This window comes from Mytilus trossulus, chromosome 5 (assembly GCF_036588685.1).
Source record: "Mytilus trossulus isolate FHL-02 chromosome 5, PNRI_Mtr1.1.1.hap1, whole genome shotgun sequence".
Classification (NCBI taxonomy): Eukaryota; Metazoa; Mollusca; class Bivalvia; order Mytilida; family Mytilidae; genus Mytilus; species Mytilus trossulus.
Genome location: NC_086377.1, coordinates 35,591,171 through 35,616,166, shown reverse-complemented (window position 1 = coordinate 35,616,166; position 24,996 = coordinate 35,591,171). Strand labels below are relative to the sequence as shown.

The 24,996-nt window shown below is 31.4% G+C and overlaps 2 protein-coding genes and 1 long non-coding RNA gene across 3 annotated transcripts in view; 1 reads left to right on the top strand and 2 right to left on the bottom strand.

The window, feature by feature from the left end:
* Positions 1–7,445: 7,445 nt before the first annotated feature.
* LOC134718799 (uncharacterized) lies at positions 7,446–10,103 on the bottom strand. Its single transcript, XR_010107442.1, has 3 exons — positions 9,527–10,103; positions 8,456–8,671; positions 7,446–7,919 (listed from the first exon to the last, which is right to left on the bottom strand). It is a non-coding gene; the product is annotated as an uncharacterized LOC134718799 (long non-coding RNA).
* Positions 10,104–12,556: 2,453 nt separating this feature from the next.
* LOC134718798 (fumarylacetoacetase-like) lies at positions 12,557–24,304 on the bottom strand. Its single transcript, XM_063581529.1, has 12 exons — positions 24,159–24,304; positions 22,649–22,759; positions 21,373–21,494; positions 20,574–20,623; positions 19,182–19,272; positions 18,736–18,833; positions 18,236–18,388; positions 17,564–17,770; positions 16,256–16,302; positions 15,316–15,417; positions 14,395–14,512; positions 12,557–13,451 (listed from the first exon to the last, which is right to left on the bottom strand). The coding sequence occupies exons 1-12, from the start codon at positions 24,237–24,239 to the stop codon at positions 13,372–13,374; spliced, it is 1,260 nt and encodes a 419-aa protein (XP_063437599.1). The 5' UTR covers positions 24,240–24,304; the 3' UTR covers positions 12,557–13,371.
* A 166-nt stretch (positions 24,305–24,470) lies between these two features.
* Positions 24,471–24,996, top strand: part of LOC134718797 (methylcrotonoyl-CoA carboxylase beta chain, mitochondrial-like) — a 29,862-nt gene continuing 29,336 nt past the window's right edge. The window contains exon 1 of the mRNA XM_063581528.1: positions 24,471–24,664. Coding sequence (XP_063437598.1) covers positions 24,530–24,664 — 135 coding nt within the window. The 5' untranslated portion in view covers positions 24,471–24,529. The remainder of the gene's footprint in view (positions 24,665–24,996) is intronic.

Sequence of the window (24,996 nt, the reverse complement as noted above, 5' to 3'; positions counted from 1 at the left end):
TATTACAATTGTATTTATAATTAAATCAAAATCAAAATCAAAATGTGCAAATTCGGGACTAAAATCACCATTCTTCCAAGGCAAAATTTAACATGTATTAGTCATTTGCCAAGCTTAATATTTTAATCTATAATAAAAAATACACCATAATTAAAACTAATATAAGTTGCAAACATATACGGAATAGGTCTTGCAAGTTAGAAGCAAGTAAAAGTCATGTAAATTCATGTATTTAAAAACCGGCCTTTGCGTCCGTGCTCCTGGCAATGTGCCAAATAGTTTAAATTTTCATTTGTATTGACCAGAACATGGTAAAATGAATGGGTTCTAGCTGACATTACTCTAAAAACTCAACTCCCCCATTTAATATGCTTCTGGGTCGTTCTTAAAAGGCATTTAAAGTTGGATTTTTCCTTGGTTTTCTAATGAATTTACATAATTATGCAAATGAGGCTGTTACTAAAAATAGATACAATTCTGGCAAAAATTAAGTAGCCAATTTTTTTTATTTTATGTCAAGGATTGAGATAATATATTAAAATTTGTCAAGTTTTGATTGTCGATTTGGACGATTTTCTGAATATTGCATGGTTTTCTGGCGGATTGGCTCTTAAGTAAAATTAATATTTATTTCTACATTTTTTTACGATATTTGAGAGTATGAATGTTGAACAGGCGGTCTAGGGACATGCCATTTTGGTTGTTTTGGACCATTCAGGAATCAATATCTTATCAATCCCTCTAAAAAATAAACTGTTTCTTTGCTTAAAAATGTTATATCTAATTCAATGTACTGACTGCACAAAAAATTACTTTCAAAGATCAAACACATTTTTTTTAAAGTGGCTGGGACAAGAAAGTACGTTTTTATTGAAAAACGCCCATATATGGTTGACTTATTGTTTATATTTTCTGAGAAACAGACTTAACTAAGAAAACTTAACATTGCTCAATGAATTAACCATGAAAATGAGGTCAACGTCAGATGAACCATGCCAGGCACACATGTACAGCTAACAATCCGTCCATGGATCAAACATAGTTGAACTATTGTCTATAGTTTAACAAAAAACAGACCAAAACACATAAAATTAACACTGAGCAATGACCCGTGAAAATCAAATCAAGGTTAAATAAAAAAAAAAAAAACTTGCGACACTAACACGTAAATCATTACATTTTTCCATAAGTCAAATATATAGTTGACCTTTTGCATATAGTAATGTAAAAAGACTAAAACTGAAAAACTTAATATTGACCAAAGAACCATGCAAATTAGGTCACGGTCAGATGAACCATACCAAGCAGACAAAAAATAAACGCTTTGCATTGAACCGTGAAAATGAGGTGAAGGTCAAATAGAAAATGAGATAAATGTCTGACGGGCATTATAACCTTGCAAGGTACACAGATACCATATATAGTTATCCTATTATTCATAATAAGAGAGAAATTGACATTACAAAAATTTTTTACTTAACCATGAAAAAGAGGTCAAGGACAATGGGTATGTCACAGACAGAAAACTACATAACATAAGGCATCTATATACAACGTATGAAGTATCCAAGTGGTCAACCTTCTAAAATATAAAGCTTTTAAGAAGTAATCTAACACCACTGCCACCACCAGATCACTATCCATATGTCGAGCTTTCTTCGACAACAGTCTCAGGCTCGACAAAAACCACATCAGCTAAAAGATTGTCTTGTCTTTAATTGTCTCTTGATGGCATTAATAATAGCATATCTCTTTCTTTTATAACAATAAAGGAAATAAAAATATAGTCACTCAGCGCCCCGACACGGAATTAAAAAAACAAAAATTTATATTTTAAGAATAACTTTACATGATAAAATATTGACACGTGGTATTTGTGCTAATTTTTGGCATCGGTTTAATATATATCTGATGAATCCCATTGGTGCAATCTCAACGTCTTATACATGCTGCATTCAAATCGAAACACATTAACAGTTGTTGGCTCAGTAGAATACTAAGATAGCATTTAGATAAATTGTGTCTGAAGAACTGTTTGGGATTTACCTTCATTCAGCCGGTTTAGAGTTAACATTGGACATCTACAGATGCAGAAGTACTGGAAAATAAACATCAAAGTAACAAGAGAAGACTATGAGAACGCCAACTATCATACCAAGTTCATGTTTTGTAAATCAATTTTAAATTCTATTTTTTAATGAAGAAATCACAAAAAAAACGGCGATGACGTCACGTTCACATGACAAAATTATATCTATGAGTTGATAGAAAAAAAACTTTCAGCAAATCAGACGATTTGATACCTACCCTTAGCTGTATTTGGCAAAACTTTTAGGAATTTTTGTTCCTCAATGCTCTTCAACTTCGTACTTTATTTTGCCTTTTTAACTCTTTTTTTGAGACTCACTGATGAGTCTATTGTAGACGAAACGCTCTTCTGGAGCAAATACAAAATTTCAATCCTGGTATCTTTGATGAGTTTATTTACATACAAAACTAAATTATCATGTATTATTCTGAAATGGCGTTGTCAGATTCTCTTAGAGTTATCCAGGTTTTGAATGTTCTTCTTTGTCTCTTCTGACAAATAGGAAATAGGATCATTCATAGAAATTGAAGTTCTGCTTTAAATCCAATTTTCTGGAAAATATGTAAATTTTCAAATCCCTGGGGCTTATTTGGTATATATTGAGGCAAATATATGCGAATTGTTGTCATGGATACACATCACGAAATTGAATTTACAATTATAAATCAATATACTTCATTCATATTCATATCTATTTCCTAATTCATGATATAATTTATAGTTTAAATGAACTATCAATTACCAATTGATGGGAGCTAACTCTTTAATTTGCAATCATTATTACCAATGTTACATGTATGACACTTACATTTGAGTGTGAATTCACATTACTATAAGACGTGTCACGGTACTTTTCTATCCCAAATTCATGTATTTGGTTTTGATGTTATATTTTTTATTCTCATCGAATTTTGTCGATTGCTTAGTCCGTTTCTGTGTGTTACATTTTAATGTTGTGTCGTTGTTCTCTTCTTATATTTAATGCGTTTCCCTCAGTTTTAGTTCGTTACCCCGATTTGGTTTTTTGTCCATCGATTTACGAGTTTTGAACACCGGTATACTGCTGTTGCTTTTCTTTATACATCAACTAACTCTTAGCTGAAAGGTTAATTTGTTAAAAGCATGAAAAAAGATACTGTAAATTCAGAAATCATTGCGATTTTGTTAATGGGAATAATATGACTGAATGAGGATCGCAATAATAAGCAACTCTCATTCTTATATCTGATTCATATTATTGTATGCCCATTTTCCTGTAATCTCATTAATAAGTCTATTCATGTAAGGCCATTCTACAACGTTCACAATAATAAACAATGCTAAATGCACGTATAATTTCTGTATTTACAGTATTTAAAACTTATGATGGTCATTTTTTGTTTTCCTTAGAATAAAGAATGAAAACCAGGAATGGTCTTTGTTAGTTTTGTATTACTCATATAGCGTATCTCTTAAAGATACAATAACACTACAAAAGAGTTTTAAACAGCCCAAGGTCACCAATGGGTCTTAAACACAGCTAGAAAATCCGCAAAAGGAGACAGGCTTCAGCTGGCCTCGAAACAAATATGTGTATTATTTCAGTGAAAATAGACTTCAAACTCCAAAACATAGAAATGAACCAAAATATAAAACAAGAGTGCACACGCTGAAATGTCTCTCCTTCTATACTAATCATTGATATTATGTTGATAGTCCTAAGTATAAACAGTCAGGGGCGTTACTTAAACAAGTTATTTTTTTTAATTACTTATATAAGTAATTTTTTATTTAAAAAATAATAAAATTACTTAATAGTTATTTTAATTTTCAATAGAAACATAGACTAAATGTAGTTTTCATGATTTTAAACAACATTTTATATCATAAAGTAAAGAATTTATCAGATTTGGGAGGAGTATGATGATAAACGGTTACTTTGAAAATAATGACAAAAATATTACCTGAATAAGTTATTTAAAACATTTTTGAAAAAATAGAAAATTACACTTATCTAAGGCACATATGTAATTGATTTAGGTTACAAATTATAAATAACTTCAGGTCTTAATCAATTCACAAGTATATATCTATTTATATCAGTCTACCTTCAAGATTTTAGAGGAAAATGATAATTTAATAGTCCCAAGAGACCAATCTTTGACCCAGAAGCGTCGGTATGAAAGATAAGTGCGTCGGAAAGTTAATTAGTGTTTCTGAAGAATTAGTTTTTATATATCAAGGGAAAAATAACCAGATAACTGTGAAAAATATTTAAAGCTAGTAAAATCTGTATTCTTGGACACCTATAAAAATAATATTCAGAAAAATAACTTATTTAAGTTATATTTAAATTAGCCTCATTTTCAACATTACTTATATAGGTAATTTTAATTGTTACTTGTTTAAGTAATGCCCCTGACTGATAAAGTTAAGCATTATAACAACTGTCACATAAACTTAACATTAACTAAGATAACTAAACAAAGACCAATGAACCTTGAAAATGAGGTCAAGGTCAGATGCACCATGCCAGGCAGACATGTACAGCTAACAATGCTTCTATACAACATATATAGTTGACCTATTACTAATAGTTTAAGAAAAATAGACCAAAACACAAAAACTTAGCATTGTGCAATGAACCGTGAAAATGAGGTCATGGTCAAATAAAACCTGCGGGACTGACATAAAGATCATAAAATATTTCCATACACCAAATATAGTTGACCTATAGCATAGAGTATTAGATAAAAAGACCAAAACTCAAAAACTTAACATTGACCACTGAACCATGAAAATGAGGTCAAGGTCACATGACATCTGCCCGCTAGACATGTACACCTTACAATCATTCCATACAACAAATATAGTAGAGCTATTGCATATAGTATGAGAAAAACAGACCAAAACACAAAAATTTAACTATAACCACTGAACCATGAAAATGAGGTCAAGGTCAGATGACACCTGCCAGTTGGACATGTACACCTTACAGTCCTTCCATACACCGAATATACTACCCCTATTGCTAATAGTATCTGAGATATGGACTTGACCACAAAAACTTAACCTTGTTCACTGATCCATGAAATGAGGTCGAGGTCAAGTGAAAACTGTCTGACAGACATGAGGACCTTGCAAGGTACGCACATATGAAATATAGTTATCCTATTACTTATATTAAGAGAGAATTCAACATTACAAAAAATTTGAACTTTTTTTTCAAGTGGTCACTGAACCATGAAAATGAGGTCAAGGACATTGGACATGTGACTGACGGAAACTTCGTAACATGAGGCATCTATATACAAAGTATGAAGCATCCAGGTCTTCCACCTTCTAAAATATAAAGCTTTTAAGGTGGCACCCTACAGATATAGTAATTTTTTTTCCCCCATTGAATTTTTTTTTAAATTTGCATACATATACTATGCAATGGCCTCTATAAAAATTTGAGTTAAAAATAGTATGTCACCAGACTCGTTTCCATGGTAACGGTCGCCAAAGTTGGTATATCACATGTATGCATAAATACATACCTGATGTAGAAACTCTGGATTTTTTTTAAGCCTTTGAAAGTATTTTGAAAGGTTTGTTTTACAATTATTACAAAATTATTATTTAAAATGAAAATAAAACACAAATAATGGCAGTTTTATTCATTTAAATTGATTTCAGCTACAATTTCATCAACACTGCACCACAAAAAAAAACACAGATTTTGTTAAAAATTTCTATTTTTCTTAAATTTCCAAAAAAATGGTCCAATGAATATTTTTTTTAATTTGACATAAGATGGTCATTACAATGAGCTTTGAAAAGAAATTAAAAAAAATATGGGTCACCAGACTATTTTTTGCCCCAAAAACGTTTTTGTGACCCCTAACGAAACAGTGATCAACAGCAGTTTTTTGTATATCATTCATCATCGGTGACCAAACTTCACCAAAGTGTGACATATGTTGTCATATTCTTTGTTAAACTAACACAGAATAATACAGTTTCACAAGGCAATGAAATGAGAACATTTATTTTGTTTCTATGAACAACGGTTACCATGGCAACAGGACACGAAGTTGGAAAATTCTAGTTTTTGCATTGTTCTGATGTGCAAGAGTTACAACCCAACAGACAATAGAAGATCAAATCCCATGATTTTAGAGCAACAGCACATGGCTGCTATGTAAATGTAAACAAATACTATGATACATTATAATGCAGCTTATATTAGCATTACTGTGGTATTTAATGAGCAAAATAAATTAGTCAGAAGTTAGCAAAAATCACCAAATATTTTTTTTTTTAAATATCGATTCATAGATAACAGTCGTGCAAGTAAATGGATAAAAAGACTTTGTCACCTTTTCCTCAATAAATGATTTAAGTTGATGAAGCATAATGATAATACATTATATATTTCAGTTGTCATAGTAACATAACCAAAAAATTATGAAATTATAACTTTTTCAAAGGTTTTTCATCTTTCTTTATTTTGAATGCCTCAATAATCAAGCAAACATATAACTGTTATATTTACAAATATGTAAATAGTTTACTCCTCTGATTCAGTCAAGTATTGATTGATAGTCATAGCATTATTAGAGTTCACTTTGTTCTCAGTCAAAATTGTCAATCCTTCCATATTGAATAGTACATGTTGCTCCCAGTCAGATATATCATATTACTAATAGTGGCAATTCTTTTCTTTTAAAATCTTTGTTTTCTGGTTATCTGTTTCCCTCTCTAATTTCTTATTCATACTTTCCCAAACTCTCTGAGTAAACTTTCCTGGGGAATATTCTGAATTTACCTGAAATATAAATTATTTGTAATGAAAAGGTGTAATATATACAAATAAACTACTAAATCAATATATTATTTCAGTGAGTGCAAAATTAATCCAATCATGCATTACAACATCAATTTAAAAAGATTGTATTATACCTGACTAACAAAGGTACTCCTTAAGCGTTTTATAATATGATATATGGCCAGGTTTTTGAAGTGATTGCAATAATTAGGTCAGCTGATGGGTATGCATTTTATATTGCTTCTGCATATGATGGACATCCTTTTGAGTGGTTTTTGTTTTGTGTACAATGACACTTTGGCATGCAATAATTGACAATATATATGCTATAGGCAGCATTATAGTGTCCAATGCAAATTCAAGGTCTACATGTATATTTAATAGGTGTGACCTTTACTGTCTACCTTAAATCAATACAGTTGAACTGTTCTTTTTGGTATAAATTTGCATATATGCAGCACGCGACCAAGTTTGTGATAAACATAAGTTATCTACATCACAAAGTTATCTTCATTGTCATAATTGTGGCACATAAGAACCAGTGGCAGTCTTGACTATATACTTTGTTTTTAAGATATAAAATACAGTACAAATCAATAGTGTAAAATGTGATCACTGTGACCTTCTTTTGTCTGGAAGCTGAGTTACTAACTGAGACTCTGAGAGTATATATAAGTTTGCATGATCTGACACCTTTTAGTTGCTGAGATATACATTTGTTGTATATGAAATTGGATTTTTAATGTTACCAAAGTCAGTGAAGTGGAAAATGTAGGTCAGTGAGATCTGTGTACAAATTTACATGATCCTACATTTTATAGTTGAGTGGACTAAATATATTGTCCAAACAAAAAAATGTTGTAAATGCCTGAAAAACACCATTATCAGATTAAAAAGTCTCAAATGAAACCTAAGTTTTTTCTCAAAGGTAACTACATGTAATTATCCTAAAATGTATGTATTTACCATTGACAGCTATCCTTCATTTTTCTGAAAAACTGCTGCTAATAACCTGCTGTTAAATGATGACAATGAGACCTACAATTGATAACAAATATAACAAAAATTAAATAAACAAATGTATATATAATATATATATAAATGAAAGTGCATGCAGTGTTCAAATACTATAGCTAAAACATATTCATTTAAAATTAACTGGAAACTCAGGCTGTTAACAATGAAATTTGTAATAATAGTATGTATAAAGGCTTTCTAAACCAAATAGGTTACCTTAAATTTGTTGAAATTATACATTAATCTGTTAATATAGATTTCATTTAATAAATTCGAATGTAATAATTCTAGTTCAATATTTTTGTTGAAACAAATTCTGTCATGTTCTATACATGAAAGTCTTCAAGTATATATATAACAATGCTTTACCACAAAATTGTTTTCGAAATATTGACCCTAAACTTGAAATTATTACCAAGATCTGTTAATTCACTTTTATGACTGCTTACATGTAAGTGCAAATATGAATATAATTATGGTCCTCATTATACTTTATATCTACTTATCAAAAACATACTTTGAAATTACACATGTATATGACTAAAGGTTTTAATTACCTTCCAATTATTCATTAAATTAACCATGTTTAAAACTGTTTCTTCTTTTGCTGAGTTTTGAATTTATTTACAGGATTCTTTTGCAACTGCAAATATTTTCTTTCCAGTTTCATTCTCCTTTTTCTTTAAGTATGTCTGATGAATTCACAAAAAGTACATTCAATCCATTAAGGAAATTGTTGAAATGTGTGGCACAAATTCCTGCATGTATCATTCCTGAAAAATATGATATGAAATGTCAGTCTGCACCTGTATTTGTTAATTAGACAAACTATAAACTATTCAGACTTGAGTTCATAATTTTATTTGGGATATTCAATTATTTTTTTCAATTTATATTTATATAATATGATTGTGAATTCATGTTTACTTTTATTCTTATACATATACAATGTAGATCACTGACTCATATTCATTTCTAATAATGTGGAATGAGGGTGGGTGCCCCCCTTCTTAATTTTCTTTTTTGCTTTTATAGATTATCCTGCATACACATCATTCTAGGTGTTTTTAAATTACTACATATGTAAGGTATGACTATCAGACCACTTGGTCTCTGATCACATGCAAAAGATGACTTAATATGAAAATTCTGATTATAAAATAAAGAAAACTAATAATATTTTAAGTTTGTAAAACATTATTTTTGTGAATGAATCATTGTGATTGCATTTGTTTACTTTTTCAATTCTAATTTTATTTATGGTTATATAATTGCTACCAAATAAGTATTTACAAATTAATCCTCCCCTTTTGAATGCAAAACTAAAAAGCCTTTTATGTATAGATGTCTTTGTGTTCATTGCAAAAATGATAAATAACTTCCAGGGGCAAAATTCCAGAAAAATTACTAAGTTCAGCTTCATAAAAAATTTGGGCAGCACTTCCCCTCAAAATAAAGCTTTTTACCCTCAAACCACATAAACCCCAGACCATAATAGAGGGGTATTGAAGAAAGAAAAAGAGAGGTGAGGGGCAGGTTCATTTATTCAAGACATGAAACCATACACCTTCTCCACCCAGTAAAATGTTTAAAGAGAATATATAATAAGGAGAAAATTGAACACTTACCATGTACAGCTTTTGAATTGATAACAAATTCACCAGTCCCATGTTTTCCCTCGTTTCTACACTGTTAAACGTGTATGATATGCAGGTTACATGCACTGCAGCTACAACGATATGGTATGGACAAAATGCCCTCCTGGTTCAAGCTTTGAAGTTCGTATTTCCGTTCACAGACAGTATCCGCAGGGGATTTACTCTTAACGAACATATTCTGTGGTAGGTGATCAGCCAGAGCTAGCCGTCGACCTTCTTTCCAGGTTTCGTCATACGAAAGATCACTGTGATCGGATGCCGAATTTCTCCAACTTCCAGTTCCGAAAACTTATATCATATGACCTGATAAGTTGAGAATCATTCAATACTGTGTGAACTTTCAGGCTGAAGCTATTCATATTCTTTATTTTAAAAGAACGCATGTATTTATCCTTTATGATAAACCTTCCTTTCTTCTGAGCGATGAGCTGTAACTTAGAAGTTGTTTACACACGTTGTCAACAGACGACATCGGAACTGTTACCGTGACCTAGATATACAGGCGATATATCCTAATTTTTTAACGGGAACCAGTTTTACATCAGTAAAACGTTGTGATCTCCCTTAGTGTCGGGAGCTACCTTAAGAAGTTAGCTAACACCGCCGACGCCGCCGGATCACTATCCCTATGTCGAGCTTTCTGCAACAAAAGTTGCAGGCTCGACAAAAAACAACAAACAAGACAAACAAAGGCAAGAGGATCCTGACTTGTGGGACAGGTGCACAAATGTGGAGGGGTTAAACATGTTTTGTGGAATCTCAATCCTCTCTTATACATCTATCCAATGTCAAATGAAGAAAAAAACTATACCAAAAATATATTGACTATTTGATTCTATTTACATCCTTAGGGGAACAAACCTACTCTGACAACAATATGTTAACATTATTGTTTCTTGCTTTACAATATCATAATTAATTCGGCCAACTACTTTTATTCTAGCACCACTAATAAGTCCAATCGAGTTGAATTGCATATTAGGTGTACTAACTCATAATAATGGTATTGTTGAAGTTTTCTATCTTTTATTTCATTTTCATTCTCACAAGTAACAGACATGACAAATATCATTAACAACAGTGTTCATACAAACTTTTTTGAGATTCTTAGAATAATTATGCAGTAATAGTATTTATAGGTTAATCAAACTAAAATCACCTATTTCCCATACAATATTTTTTTTCAAGAATTATTTAGAACTGTGAATTCAGATTGTTTTGTGATGTGTCAAATATGCCGGAATTGTGATGGGATATATGTCTGGCAAAAATATTCACTTTTAAAATCTTACAGAATCATTTCTTGAAATCAAGATAACTAATCTAGCTGTATTGTCATTACTCAAATAATAAATAAAGCAAAAATATCTGTCCTATAGTATGCACTTTCAATTTGGTATAAACGATACTGTATACATTACCTTTTTTGAAATACCATCAGATATGGTTAGTCATAGAAAAAAAATCTGATACTTAAAAACATGTTCAAACTTTAAGTAATTAGGATTAAGCTGGATTGACGTTTCGTGATTGTCTGATTTATCTACTTTTAAACAAAATAAGAATTGTTCATGATTGAAATAATACTGTTGTTATATCACTTAAATTATGCAAAAAAATAAAAAATAATGTGTGATGATTAATTTAACTGATCAGTTTTAATGCTAAAACTTTTAAAATGAATTCCCATCTTGATAATTCACACAACATCATTTTCTCTGTCTATTTATTTTTTGGCAAATATAAAAGAAATGTCAATCTCATAAAAAAGTGAAATAATAAGATGATATAGATATAATTCCTTGGTGAAAGTAAAATATATAAAAACTTATTTTATTGATTTGGAAGCAGCGGCAGATTAAGGGGCAAAGCCCTCTTATGCAGTTTTATATTTATTTAAAGCATAGACTTTTTACATTGCTTAGTATTGGACCTCCTTTTTTAAAATCAAGGAAACTCAGGCCTCTACATTAACATTTTTTCTAACTTGTCCCTTCGGACAAGTGGTAATAAAATCAGCTTGTCCGAACTCTTAACTTACTTGTCCGAATTCATAATTGAAAATCTAACATATTGATGATTTATGCAATAATAACACTTGGGCTTTGATTGTACCCAATAAAAGGAGCAATTTGTAATGTTATATGAATACCGCATCAAAATACATTTCATTATTTCAGAATGAAAGTTTTTTTGCAAGACTGTGTTCTCTGACTCAATGTCATTATCATTTGTCAATCATTAAATCATCATTTCTTCCCAAACCACTACGTTCCCCTATGGACCTATTCATTCTTTAGTAGTGGTATGGGTTAAACCAAGGATGTAAATACACCTGGCCACCTTGAACATGTATATGAGTAAACCTTTTTAATTTATTGATGATGTCAAAACAAGCTTTAACAATTTATTTTGATTTGTATATACATTGATATATGATCATGAAGTACATACACATTTCACTAAAAAATCTGCCTTTAGTTTTTAGATTTTTTTTTTTTTTTTTTGTTTCATCTTAAATTTTTATATCATAGATCTTATCAAATAAAACCTCTTTTAATGTATTGTTATGCATAAAAGCAAAATCAAATGAAACATACTTTAATTTAATATTTTAAAGTTTAGGTAAAACTCCACATGGAGGTGCTCCTAATTCAAGGAAGCTTATACTAATTAGATACATTAACATTGGTTTCTTTCCCCTTACTTATATCCCCATGGTCAATGGCTGCCAGCATGTTCAATACTTAATCAGAGACATATTATACAAGTTTTATATGTCTCTAGTTCAATCAATGAATAATTATTTCATTAAGTATAATCAATAAAACAATCATTCATATTTGTGGGAATGTATAAGTCTTGAATTTGATCTATTTTTATCTGACCTTGATTTTTCACTTGTCCCATCGGACAAGTAGTATGGTGAATGTACTTGCCCGACACCTGTGTCCACTTGTCCCGGACAATCGGACAAACGTTAATGTCGAGCCCTGAAACTGATTTTGAAATCAATTATAAACATGATTTATTTATCAGTACAAAAGTATTTATTAAATAAATTCCCCTTGGCCTGAGATGTAAATAAGAAAATGTTTTGATGACTCTTTTTTTAATTTTGATCAATATTATGGTGTTTACCATGATCATAAGACTGATAAACATCAATTATCATAGCTGTTTGGCATCATGTTCAATAACTACTACTAGAGTCCAAATTCAACTTTGCCGTAGCGAGGAAGACTACAATTATTCCAACAGTTTAGCATTACAAAATTATACAAAAAATGAGGTGTCAAAATGATTAAAAACAAAAAAACAGGAAAAAGTTTAAATTTACCATGTTTACTGACACATTAGTAATATCACTATGCAATGGCTTCTAGACAAATGAAAATGTCATTCTGAACCTCCACCAAGACACTTTAATACCAATATGTGTTTTAAATTCATAACAGCTTGAATATACGGTAATTATGAACCAATTTAAAATCTTTGTTCCTATCTTCACATTCTTATAAACTATGGATTCATTATTATTCGTTGGATACCATTTTTTGTGGATTTCTTTGGTATATAGGTGAAACACGAAATTTAATGTTTAACAAATGACAAATTTTCTATAGACTTGTATGCGTACTTCGGCAAAACCACAAAATTAAATATCCCTGAATATGTGTTTCTAATCAACGAAAATTGGTACCAACGAAAATAAATGAATCCACAGTATCTTAAACACTAAAATACAATAACATTTTAACCCTTCATATACTTCCTCTTAACATTAAATGCTGCTTAGATTAAGACTAGAGAGTTTATGAGAGATCTAATGCTGGCAATATCTTCCCTGTACATGTACCAAACCCTACTCTGCATCCATCCTTCTCACAATAACCTGAAAAATGTAAACACACAAAATAAATGAAAATTACACTTAAAACAACTAAAGCAAAACAATTACATTAACACTTAAAAATCAAACACACAACCACTGAAATTCAAATAACACAATCTATAAAAATAAAATACCTTATCTATGAAAATTAGACACACTATCAACATGATCAATGAAAATCAATCACACAACCTTATGGAAAGAACCAGGTGTGGTGAACACTAGCTGTGTGATTTTTTCATTATGTAATCATATATTTAGCAATAGACCACTTTCAAGTTTATCCATCACCAGGAAGAACTTGTCAATTATGCCCACCTTTATAACATCATTTACCAGATAGATGGGATCGCCTGTATCCCTGCCCTGCTAACATTCATCAAGCACCTTAGTGATCGTCATTGTATAGGATAAACTAGAAATAATGGTTGTTTTGTTAGTACTTAATCACAATTCCCTAATGACAGCAGTGCTGATTGCCAAATATGAGAATTAACTTTGCCAATTAATTCGTGTTATGTAGCATCATAGTTTTCCAACCACTCGCTCAACATGGGAACAGAAGTGATGATGCCTCTAAACGCACGAATGATGTTCACTAAAACCAAAGTTTTTGACGGAAATGCATCGAACTCGAAAGTTGTCTATCCTATTTATACAATGAATGTGTCAGCCTTCAACAACTTTAAAAACTATTGTCAGAACACACAATACACCTTGCTCATTCCACTTGCTCAGATAGACAGTGAAACAGGTCGACCTACATTGGTGTTTTAAAAAGTTGTCAATTAGCAACGAACTATTCCAGGTCTGGAAATTTTACAATAATATTAAAACATTTTAGCTATTGGTACCACCAGGTGCTGTACAGCACATTGTTTAAATCAGTTTACCACCATCAAACCTTTAATTGATGTCATCAAATATTACAATACAATGTTACCTGTCATAATGACTTCATCACCATCCTGTAAGAATTTCCTGGTGATATCATTATCCAGTTTTATAGGTTTGGTTCCTTTCCAGCATAATTCTAACAAACTGCCGTAAGAGTCTTCTGTCTGAGTATCAGAGAAAAAAAAAGCTGTCATTACACATCATTCCATTAAAAGTTGTAATTTTTAATGTTTCTCATATTGACTATCTTATCATTCAAATCTTTTATCAGTGAGACCACTTTTGGAGCAGGCGAAACATGTTTCTAGAATAACCTTCATAAGAGATATCTGAGACTAAGACTTGGATGCCATATGGCTATATATTAAAGAGCAGTACAAGGAATAAAGCATTTACAGGACAGGTAAAATTGTATTTGTTCCATTTGGCCTTAACCCTTTCCTCCATTTTTTTTTTTTTTTTGCATACTTGATTCGCATAGGATTTTTCAATAAAATGCTGTAAATATGCTTTAAAGTATTAATGCATTGTGAAAAACAAATATTTCATCAAATAAATTTGAGTCGGATATTCCTATGATATTCCTTTTCATATTGGATACAAATTTTATTAAGTCTACTGCAGACACTTTGTAGTCAAAGTGTTTCAACTGAGGTACTACAAAGGCGTCAAAAGGCGTCATTATGGAGTAAAGGGGGTGGCCTCATAAAGCGACATTATGGAGTAAAGGGTTAAAGAGTAATAAACAATAATTTACAAAGTGAGTATTTGGTGAAACAATAGTTAAATGTGTCTCTGGAGCTTTGAAAACAATAAATAATTGACAAGATTGATGTCATACATTCTCTTTCTACATGACTGTAAAAATCCATATCATGTGCATTAGGTAGTGTGATAAGAAAAGTTATCATTATAAAAGTTCAAGGCAAAATTTTATAAATATTGGTAATCAGTAATCTATATATACCTCTCCACTGATAGTGCCTGAGGCCAGGAGATCTCCTGGATTTATATTACATCCAGTCACTGTGTGATGTGCTAACTGTTGCTTCATGGTCCAATACATGTACTGAAAAATATACATAGCTTTATTAATAAGGTGGTGCATAACACTGCACGGAAGTAACTCTGTAAAAATGAACTTAACTTTTTAATCATGATGAGCTAACTGTTGTTTCATTGTTCAATACATATACTGAAAAACATACACAGACAAGAATGTGTCCCCAGTACTCAGATGCCCCATCTGCACTATCATTTTCTATGTTCAATGGACAATGAAAGTGGGTGAAAATCTCTAATTTGGCATTAAAATTAGAAAAATCATATTATAAGGAACATGTGTACTAAGTTTCAAGTTGATTGGACTTCAACTTCATATAAAAATAACTCGACCAAAAACTTTAACCTGAAGGGGGACAGACCGACAAAAAGACGGATGAACGGACGAACGAACGAACAGACAGACCCACAGACATGAAAACATAATGCCCATAAATGGGGTATAATTAAGTTGGTACATAACACTACAGGGAGATAACTCTGTAAAAATGTACGCTTAAGTCACGTTCAATTGTTACGAAAAAATATTAAGCTTCTCAGTGATAAGTGTCAAACTGCTATATATCCAATGAATCCATTGATCAGCATTTCACCTCGGATCAGATTCAGTGATATATCTCACACATGGTTTTGAAATTTTAATTGTGTTTTAATTGTTTATAAAATATTTGATCACACAATAACAAGAACTCCTTCTATTCGTTATATAAGGTCCATAAAAGTAAGAGATTCAATTTGGCCAGTCTGCATTTAGTCCTTATGTAGAACCATTAGTATAAGCCTGTTGTTCACTGTATTTACTTAGATATAACATATTTCTAAAAAAAATAGTAAGTAATACATACCTTAAAGTTACTTTTACAAATTGTGGACGGTTTACTCAATCCATCACCTGAAAAAAAGAAAACAATTATATTTTTACTTTTACATTTTATCAGTCAGGGGTACTACTTGTACAAGTAATTTTTATTTACTTGAAGAAGTACCAAAAAATATAAGTATATAAGTAATTTTGTAGATACTTATACAAGTGAATTTTATTTACTTGTATAGGTAAAAAAACTGACTTTGTTATGTCCCTTATACATTCAGATTTTTTTACTTAATATATAAGTGAAAAAGTCATCTTATCTTCATTTCTTAATTTCTTAGGATTTCTTTGCTTTAATAGAATTTTAATTTGTCTGCCTATTGCAGATGTCTTAACTAATCATTTAAGTGTAATTTCATGGACAGTGAAAATCCCATTTGTCTGTAATCTTCAGAACACTGCTCATTTACAAGCCCCAAAGGAGCAATTTTTAAAGGCTTTGTGCAAATACTTCAGATCTTTGGACAATAAGTTTCTTTGTTGAATTAATGAGATGAAACATTGAACTCTAATAAAAAAAAAAGTATGAGCTTACCTGGGGAAAATCATTAAAGGCATGATTTTACATCTCAAAATTTGAGAATTTTGGTGGGCAGGGGCGGATCCAGCCATTTCAAAAAGGGGCGTTTTTAACCCAGGACAAATGGGGGAGGGGGGTTCTAACTATGTGTCCCCATTCAAATGCATTGATCGTCCAAAAAAAGGGGGGTTCCAACCCCCGGAACCCTCCCCCTGGATCGGCCACTGGTGGGATTGTAAAAAAAAAATACTTGTATAAGTAAATTTTGGAGACAATTAAGGGGAGATTATTCAAACATTATAATTTATTTATATAAGTATAATTTTTTAACTTCTTCAAGTAAATAAAAATTACTTGTACAAGTAGTACACCTGACTGTTTATGTAGATACTGAAAAGTTGTTTACAATTATTCATATTGAATCCTTCTGCAAATGAAAAAAAAAAATGATACCCCAGCAATAGTTTAAGACAATGAGAACTAAACTACAGGTAAAGTAAATTTTGTCGTCTCCAACCCTCAGTGATGGGTGTAGGAACAGAAGAGGAACACTTCTAACACCTTCTCTAATACCCAATTGTAACATATGGAGTGGACAAGACATTCCAATTTTTTTTTATTAACCTGTTTGCACATACATTATTTTGGAGAATTGATATCAGCTTTTGCATTCAATATCTTTTACAAAACTTTCGAGGTTTAATTTTAATGGGTATGCAAACTAATTAGATCTATACTTTGCCAATATCTTTAAATACTCACAGTTCAATGCTACTTCAAGCTGAATATCAAAACAATATGGATCTTCATGATGGAGATAAGGCAGAGGTTTAGGATCTTGTTTCGGGTTAGGTACAGAAAACGGTTTCAATGCATCCATTGTAACGACCCACGGGGATATCGTGGTACCGAAATTTTTACCAAGGAATGGCCCTAATGGTACATACTCCCATTTTTGTATATCTCTGGCTGAAATAAATTAACTAATATATATAAACAATTCATAAGCATGATAAGGGTTCTGTGGAACGCTGTGTCTGACCTACAAATGAATAAAAGTATAATGTTGACCTAAAAATCATTTCATATACATTAAAAAAAATAATGATTTTTTTTTGTTGGTTGACTGAATTCCCTATTTCTTTCAGTATTGATCTTATTAGTTAGGGAAAAATTTGCCATGTATAGCATACACAATTTTGTAGTTTCATCATTAGTTTCTATCAAAATTACTAAAAAAAACATTCTATTTAGCCACAAATTGTTATAATTTTTTTGTTTCCCTCTACCAAAAAAAATCATCAAATCCCTAAACAGAGGGATATTTCAAAGGCCTGCATATGCCGGCTTTGATGGTCAAGAGACCCGTGGTAGCCTGTCTGCGTCTAATCACATCTATTAATCCATATCCTTACACCCTACTGTTAAACCTACCACTCCAATCATTCATCAACACCATGCCAAATATATGGTCCTCTGCTTTATCTATAGGTATTGGTTCTCCTAACTTTGTGGCTGGTCCTGTGAAAAAGGCCATCTCTAATTCTATGTCTAGTAATTTACATTTACCAAACGATGGAGGCTGACCTGTAATAAGGAGACGCAAATATGAACAGAAAAGATTTGAGACAAAATAGGAGTTTCAGTATAAGTTTTGAATCAAGAACAATAGTGCATTTACACACCATTTTGCAGCTTAAAATCTGAATATATGAAAATGGCTATGCATAGATATCACTGCTATAATCATGAGGTGATGTAGAGATGAAGACTGCATTATATCCAATTAAAGCTGTCCAGCCAGTAATAGAGTCCACTATTTCAGTTTTGAAGTAAAAATTGAGTCACCTGTGGGCCTATACTTGTGAATAAGTTGAATAGACCCAAATCCACCTCAGTCATGTCAGTAGTAGCTATATATATAGTATACTTACTTTCATCAGCTCTGGTTTGTCCATTAGGTCGCCTAATTGGTGTTCCTGATACAACAACTGATGAAGCTCTACCATGGTAGCCTACTGGTAAATGTGTCCTATATAAAGGAAAACATATATAGAATTATGATGATTATGGGATGATTCAAGGGAGATAAATCTCTAAAATTAAAAAAAGAAAGTAAAATATGCTTTTTTATTTTAAAATATCATAATATTAAAATGAAAACTGAAATAGTCAAAGTATACCGGTATATACGACATTTTTTTGCCATTTGAACATTGTATTTCTGTTGAAACTCTTACTCATCGCTCAATTTTGTAAAAAAAAATGTAAAATGCTGGATTTGAATATCACATTTCTGCTCCTAAAGGTAAACATGGTCATGGTTAACAAAGTATTATTTTGACGTACAGTCTTATAAAAGTATAAGTAAGTATTTTACCAGTTTGGCATCAGTGCATTTTCTGGTCCTCTGAACATAACACCAACATTATATGCATGGTTCTTTGAGGAGTAAAAATCGGTATAATCACCTAAAACAAATAAAAACAAATAAATTATTATCTATATTCATGCAAAAACTGTTTCATTTAGAAATTATTCTGGCTAGTTCACAAGTCCAACAGTTTCTATATAAAGTATGCACTGGCATTCATTTTGTAAATGTGTTTATATTAGAGGTTGCTGTGTTATTGTCTGATCTTAAATTCTTATAGGTATATGTCCATCAATTTGTTGTTTTCATTAAACAGTGAACAACAACTTCTTGTTTCAAATAATTAAAATCTCTGTTTAAGTGCCAGTCTTTGTAAGAATCAGGCAATCTAGGTAAAAATTAAAACATGATTTGAAAAAACCTACCGAGCTAATCATGCTATTTAATACTAACCATCATCCTGAGTTAAAAAGTATTAGTCTTTCGTTTGAATGTGTCTGGTAATGTCAAATAACTTGGATAGAAAATTGGTTAGAATGATAGCAAATGACAGAGTTATCTCCCCTTATTCGTTAATTTCTAATGCATTTCAACCAAATTGTATCTTCTATTACCAGAACAGAAATGAATGAATGTTGTATTTGTGCATAACTACATATTATGAACTGTAATCAATGTCAAATTGGGTGGGGTTTTTTTGTCATGTTTTCACCACTGCCTGAATCTTATGCAGACTGGCACTTTAAAATACTGATATTTGATCAGCTTATCTGTTTAATGATATTTCACCTAATATGGAGACCTTAGAAGCTATTTAGTTCTGAGATTTTTTTTTTTTTATTTAGTTTTAACCTATTTCCCTATCATTTTTTTTTTTTATATTTGTTGATTTCAAATGATCATGCTGACTTTCATAGTGTCACTAAAAAATTAATAGACACTATTTTATTCATTGCAATGTTGGATAAATTTGACCTTTGTTAATATATGTTTGTGTATTTAAGAATTCAATTATCAAATATAATAAACTTGCCAAGAAGTAAAACATAACATCTTAATCATGTAAATTATAAAACAGAATGATTTGATTTTTGATTTTTGGTGTTTTAACGCCACTTTAAATTTACAGCATTGCATTTATGCAATTTCGTGGAGGCCAGTTTTTCATGTTTTTATTGGTGAAGAAGTGCCCGTAGAAAACCACCAACTTTTGATAGGAAAACTGACAATCATAGTAAATTAAGATTAGAGTAGAGTGCACCCACATGAGCAGGGATCAAACTCACAATCTCAGTGTTGACTGGCTAGTGATTAAGTGATTTCAGTAGTAACTACTTAGACCACTCAGCCACTGATACAGCCCTAATACAGAATGAACAGAATAAGCATACACTTTACCTATATTAGCAGGAAGATGCATTGTTGCCTGACCTTGATCAACAAAAGCTCTGAAAAAAACAAAAAACAATTAATACATTATGATTCTGTTTTCCAAATAAATGTGCATTTATGATTGTAGCTGTAGGCATTGTAATGCGTGTATAACTTTTAGGTCATACAGTTTAGATAGCCAAAAGTAGAGGTTTGTGGGAGCATATGGCTAATGTAATCCCATCACAATTTGTGTCTCTACTAAGACAGTCTATCTTTAAAATATGAGCGAGGGGAAAGAAGAAAAAAAATATATATATTCAAATACAAGTGTGTTACAATACAAATGTATTTCTCCACTAAAACAGTAAAAAATAATATTTAAAGCACAAGGCTTGCAGAGTTTTTTTAAATAATTAAAATTCAACTGTTGAAAAATGGAGAAATATCGTAATACATGAGCTAAATTGGTGGAATCTGTTCCTCTAATGACATGAATGATGTTATCTTTCCTTTTCAAAGATTGGTAGAAATTTGTGTAGCTTATACATGTTGTGTGTGACTTCATCAGACATGATCACCTTTTTCCTAACATTACAATAGGAATTTCAAAAGAAACAAAGAAAATGTGACGTCATAATTAAATTTCAACCAATCATTTGTTGAGACCAGATATTTCACTAGTGACATAAGTGAGCAGAAGTATTTTTCTCACACTGATCCAAGACACGTAAAATTGCACAAAAACTAGAGAAAAAATCAGTTTACATCATGTACATCCTGAAAACCAATAAACCAATAAGAACTTAAACAATGACGTATTTACCTTGATCTAAGGTCAGCATTGTCTTTCAGGAGAGGCTCGTTGGAGGATAATATTTTCTGTAACGTTGCCCTTGCTTCCTTCCAAGCTACTCGACCTAATCCCATAAATCCATTCAATGTAGGCTACAAAACAAATAGTGTATCATAAATGTTTACCACTGTCTATGATCCGGCTAACATGTTTAACCCAGCCATATTATTTATGTATGTGCCTGTCCCAAGTAAGGTCGTTAGTTTCTTGTTTGAATTGTTTTACATTGTCATATCGGGGCCTTTTATACCATGTATACCTGACTTTGCTGTATGGGTTTGCTCATTGTTGAAGGCTGTATGGTGACCTCTATTTGTTAATGTAGACTGTGTCATTTTGGTATCTTGTGGACAGTTGTCTCATTGGCAATCATACCACATCTTCTTTTGTATATCCTTTACAGCTGTTCCAATTACAGATTTATGTACTTACCATGCTCAGGGAAACCAAACCCATTATTTTGAGTCTTTTAAAATATTATTTCTCTTATAAATACATTGTGGAGGTATACAGACATAAACAGATGGTGACCTGTGATTTAATTAAGACCAAGTAATTTATAATTTGTATAAACCTGTGCAAAAAAGTATTTTTATTTCTTTTCATGCTTTAAGCATGTTAAGTCTTGTTTAGTTTTTTCAATTGAATTGTTTCATATTTTTTAGTCGACTATACAGTCATGACAGTAGTTTTTTTTTTCATTGTTGATCATGAAGGCTGTATGCTTGCTTTTTATTCATTGCTAGCATCTACATTGTTTAAACTTTAGTGGATAGATGTCTTATTGGCAATCATACTTCATCTCCTTGTTTTTATATTCTATTGAAATTTGGAATTAACTCTTTTAGGTTATCTATCTTTAAAATAATTACCCTTTTACATGATATATACTTAATTAAAAAACAATTTTTAAGTATAACCCCTGACTGATTATATCAACTACAGATGTTAATGTAGAATTTAATGAATGAAAATTAAACACTCATAAGAATTTCAATTTTCCCAGTCAATCAGTGTCTTTACTTGAAAACTACATGCATCAGTCAACATGGTCAAGACCACAAGCCTTGGCTTGTAAAATTGCTTTAGAGCTTGTAAAATTCTTCCAACTTAAATTTTGGTAAAATTGAGCTTCAGGCTTGTGAATTACATTTTTTTTTAAGACTATGGATCATAATCATGATTTGTTTATTTTAATACCTGATCAAGACTATCAATCATTATCATGATTTGTTTATTTCATTACCTGATCAAACACATCCTGTTGATTCTGTAGTACAGCTCCAGTAAACAAACTCTTCACTACACTCAAATCTAATATCTGGTCACCAATGGCAACACCTATTCTGTGTCTTGGCTGAAATTAAGGTAAAACAGTATTATTTATTAATGAAAAAAAATAACTTATATACATAATTTATACGTGTTTCTCTTTTCTGGATTTTTATTATTTAGATTAGACTCCCCCTAAATCCCCTATTTCACCCTCCAAAGACCTTCTTTTCTTTGCACCATGACTCAAAAGACCTCATTATCCTAATTTGAGTTATCTTTGCTTTGTGTGTAGGGGAGGTTTGAGATCTTATAAACATGTTAAATGAAGCCGCATTTCTTTAGCCTGTCCAAAGTCAGGAGCCACTGGCCTTTGTTAGTGTTGTATTATTTCGATTTTAGTTTCTGGTGTACAATTAGGAGTCTACTATGGCATTCATTATCACTGAACTGGTATTTATTTGTTTAGGGGCCAGCTGACGGATGCCTCCAGGAGTAGGAAATTTTCATTACATTGAAGACCTGTTGGTGACCTTCTGCTGTTGACTATTTTCTATGGTCGGGTTGTTTTTTGATGATGATAAATTGATTTAAATTTAAATGTCTGGCTGATTCTGTTTATCAAATTAATTTATTTTGAGGATTATTATGACCCATCAGATAAGCAGATTTCTTGTAACTACAAATTATGACACCTGTTGTGACTGTTGATTAGCATAGGGTCGTACCCTTGTCATAAATTGTCGCCAGGTAAATTAATAGATTTGTAGAAATTGATCAGAAAAACTTAAAAAACGGGAACCAATATTTTTTTTGGGTAGATTAAGTGAAAATCAAAATTTTAACTTGTTTAACGATACCCATATCGGGAATCGGGATGAAGCATGAAAATCGGGATGATATCACCAATTAAGTTAGGGATAATTGGCAGGTCTGTGGGCATGGTGGGTATCACTGGAAAGTCCTTTACGGAAAACCATGATGTAAATGGGATAGTCTATGTAGATGCCTCTGATAGGTTGTTTTTACTAGCACATTATTTTTCTTGTACAGCACCACTTGTCTGTTTTTGTGAATATTTATAAAATTATTTTTTTATAAATTCCTTGTCAATAAGCGCATGCACAAACTGTAGTTTGACCCAAAGTGGCAGAACAAATAGAAATGATGGCGGCCACCAAACAGCAGAAACAGAAAGTTGAAAAACATGATTATGGGCAAACCAGGAAAACCCTCCCCCTTTTTTTAAATTACCACCACTTATCTTTTCATTCCATTGAATGATCACAGGACATGTAGTTTTAGAATATAAGTTAAAATAATCAAAATTGTGGTAGGGTTTTCTTGTCTTAATGACATATCCTCTAAACATGCTAAAAGACCCTCTATCTTAAAGGGTATTGATTGGACCACCAAGGACACACCTCCGTGGATTACAGCAAGTTTGTTTCGATTTTCTAGAGGATAATTCGCATGCTACCTACATTGGCATCTGTAGAAAATATCCCATAAGGTAAATTCTGAATAGGAAAATGGCTCTCTGGGCTGACATATATGAATGACATTGTTTCTAGTCGTTTTGTTCAGTTTTCAGAAGTTCACGTTTTCTTGAGTAGCCTTGACCTTGGAAAAAGAGTCTAACATAAAGTTTCGTATGAGAAGAATAGAACGTTAAAATAATAATAGTGCCTAATAATTTTCTTTATAAAATGACACTCACGTTTGAAAATTCCTTCTGATTTTTTCAAGGTCATAGATTATACTTATGGTTTTAATCCGACAAAATTTGTCAAAATAATTTGTATTTATACGAAACTAAATTGAGCAATGTAAACACACGACCTCCAAGAAGAAAATGATGAGAAAGGCCTTTCCTAGTGTATCGTCGTTTTCCTCACGACAGTTAAAGCTTTATATACGACGTCTTTATCATGCTGAAATTTCCTCGCCAATAGGAACACAACCAGAAAGAGAATCTCCAGAGTTCAAGGTTCACTGCAGCTTCAATTTTTCTAGGATCCCTATTTTTTTTATATATATATATATACATATTTATGATATTAAGCTGTTTTACCCTATTTGCATTTTTATATTAACATTATATTTAATTTATGTGACATCCTTAAACAGGAAGCAAGTACCAACGGAAACTCGTACCATGTTAACTCGTAACAAAAAAGTTAACTCGTACCACTGGGAAGTCGTACCACTTCAAACTTGTACCATCAAAAATATATTAAAACTACGAATATTTTATGGTATTTTTTTTCATTGTAACTTGTTATATATAAAAAGTAAGAATTTCATTTTGGAAATTATTTT

Excerpts from the sequence above, each read along its gene's own strand:
- LOC134718798 (XM_063581529.1), bottom strand. The coding sequence starts at position 24,239 with ATGTCATTCATATATGTCAGCCCAGAGAGCCATTTTCCTATTCAGAAT. Across the intron at positions 21,495-22,648 it reads AACAGGATGTGTTTGATCAG|CCTACATTGAATGGATTTAT; the intron begins GTAATGAAATAA and ends TTTGTTTTGTAG. Across the intron at positions 17,771-18,235 it reads GTTGATGAATGATTGGAGTG|CCAGAGATATACAAAAATGG; the intron begins GTAGGTTTAACA and ends AATTTATTTCAG.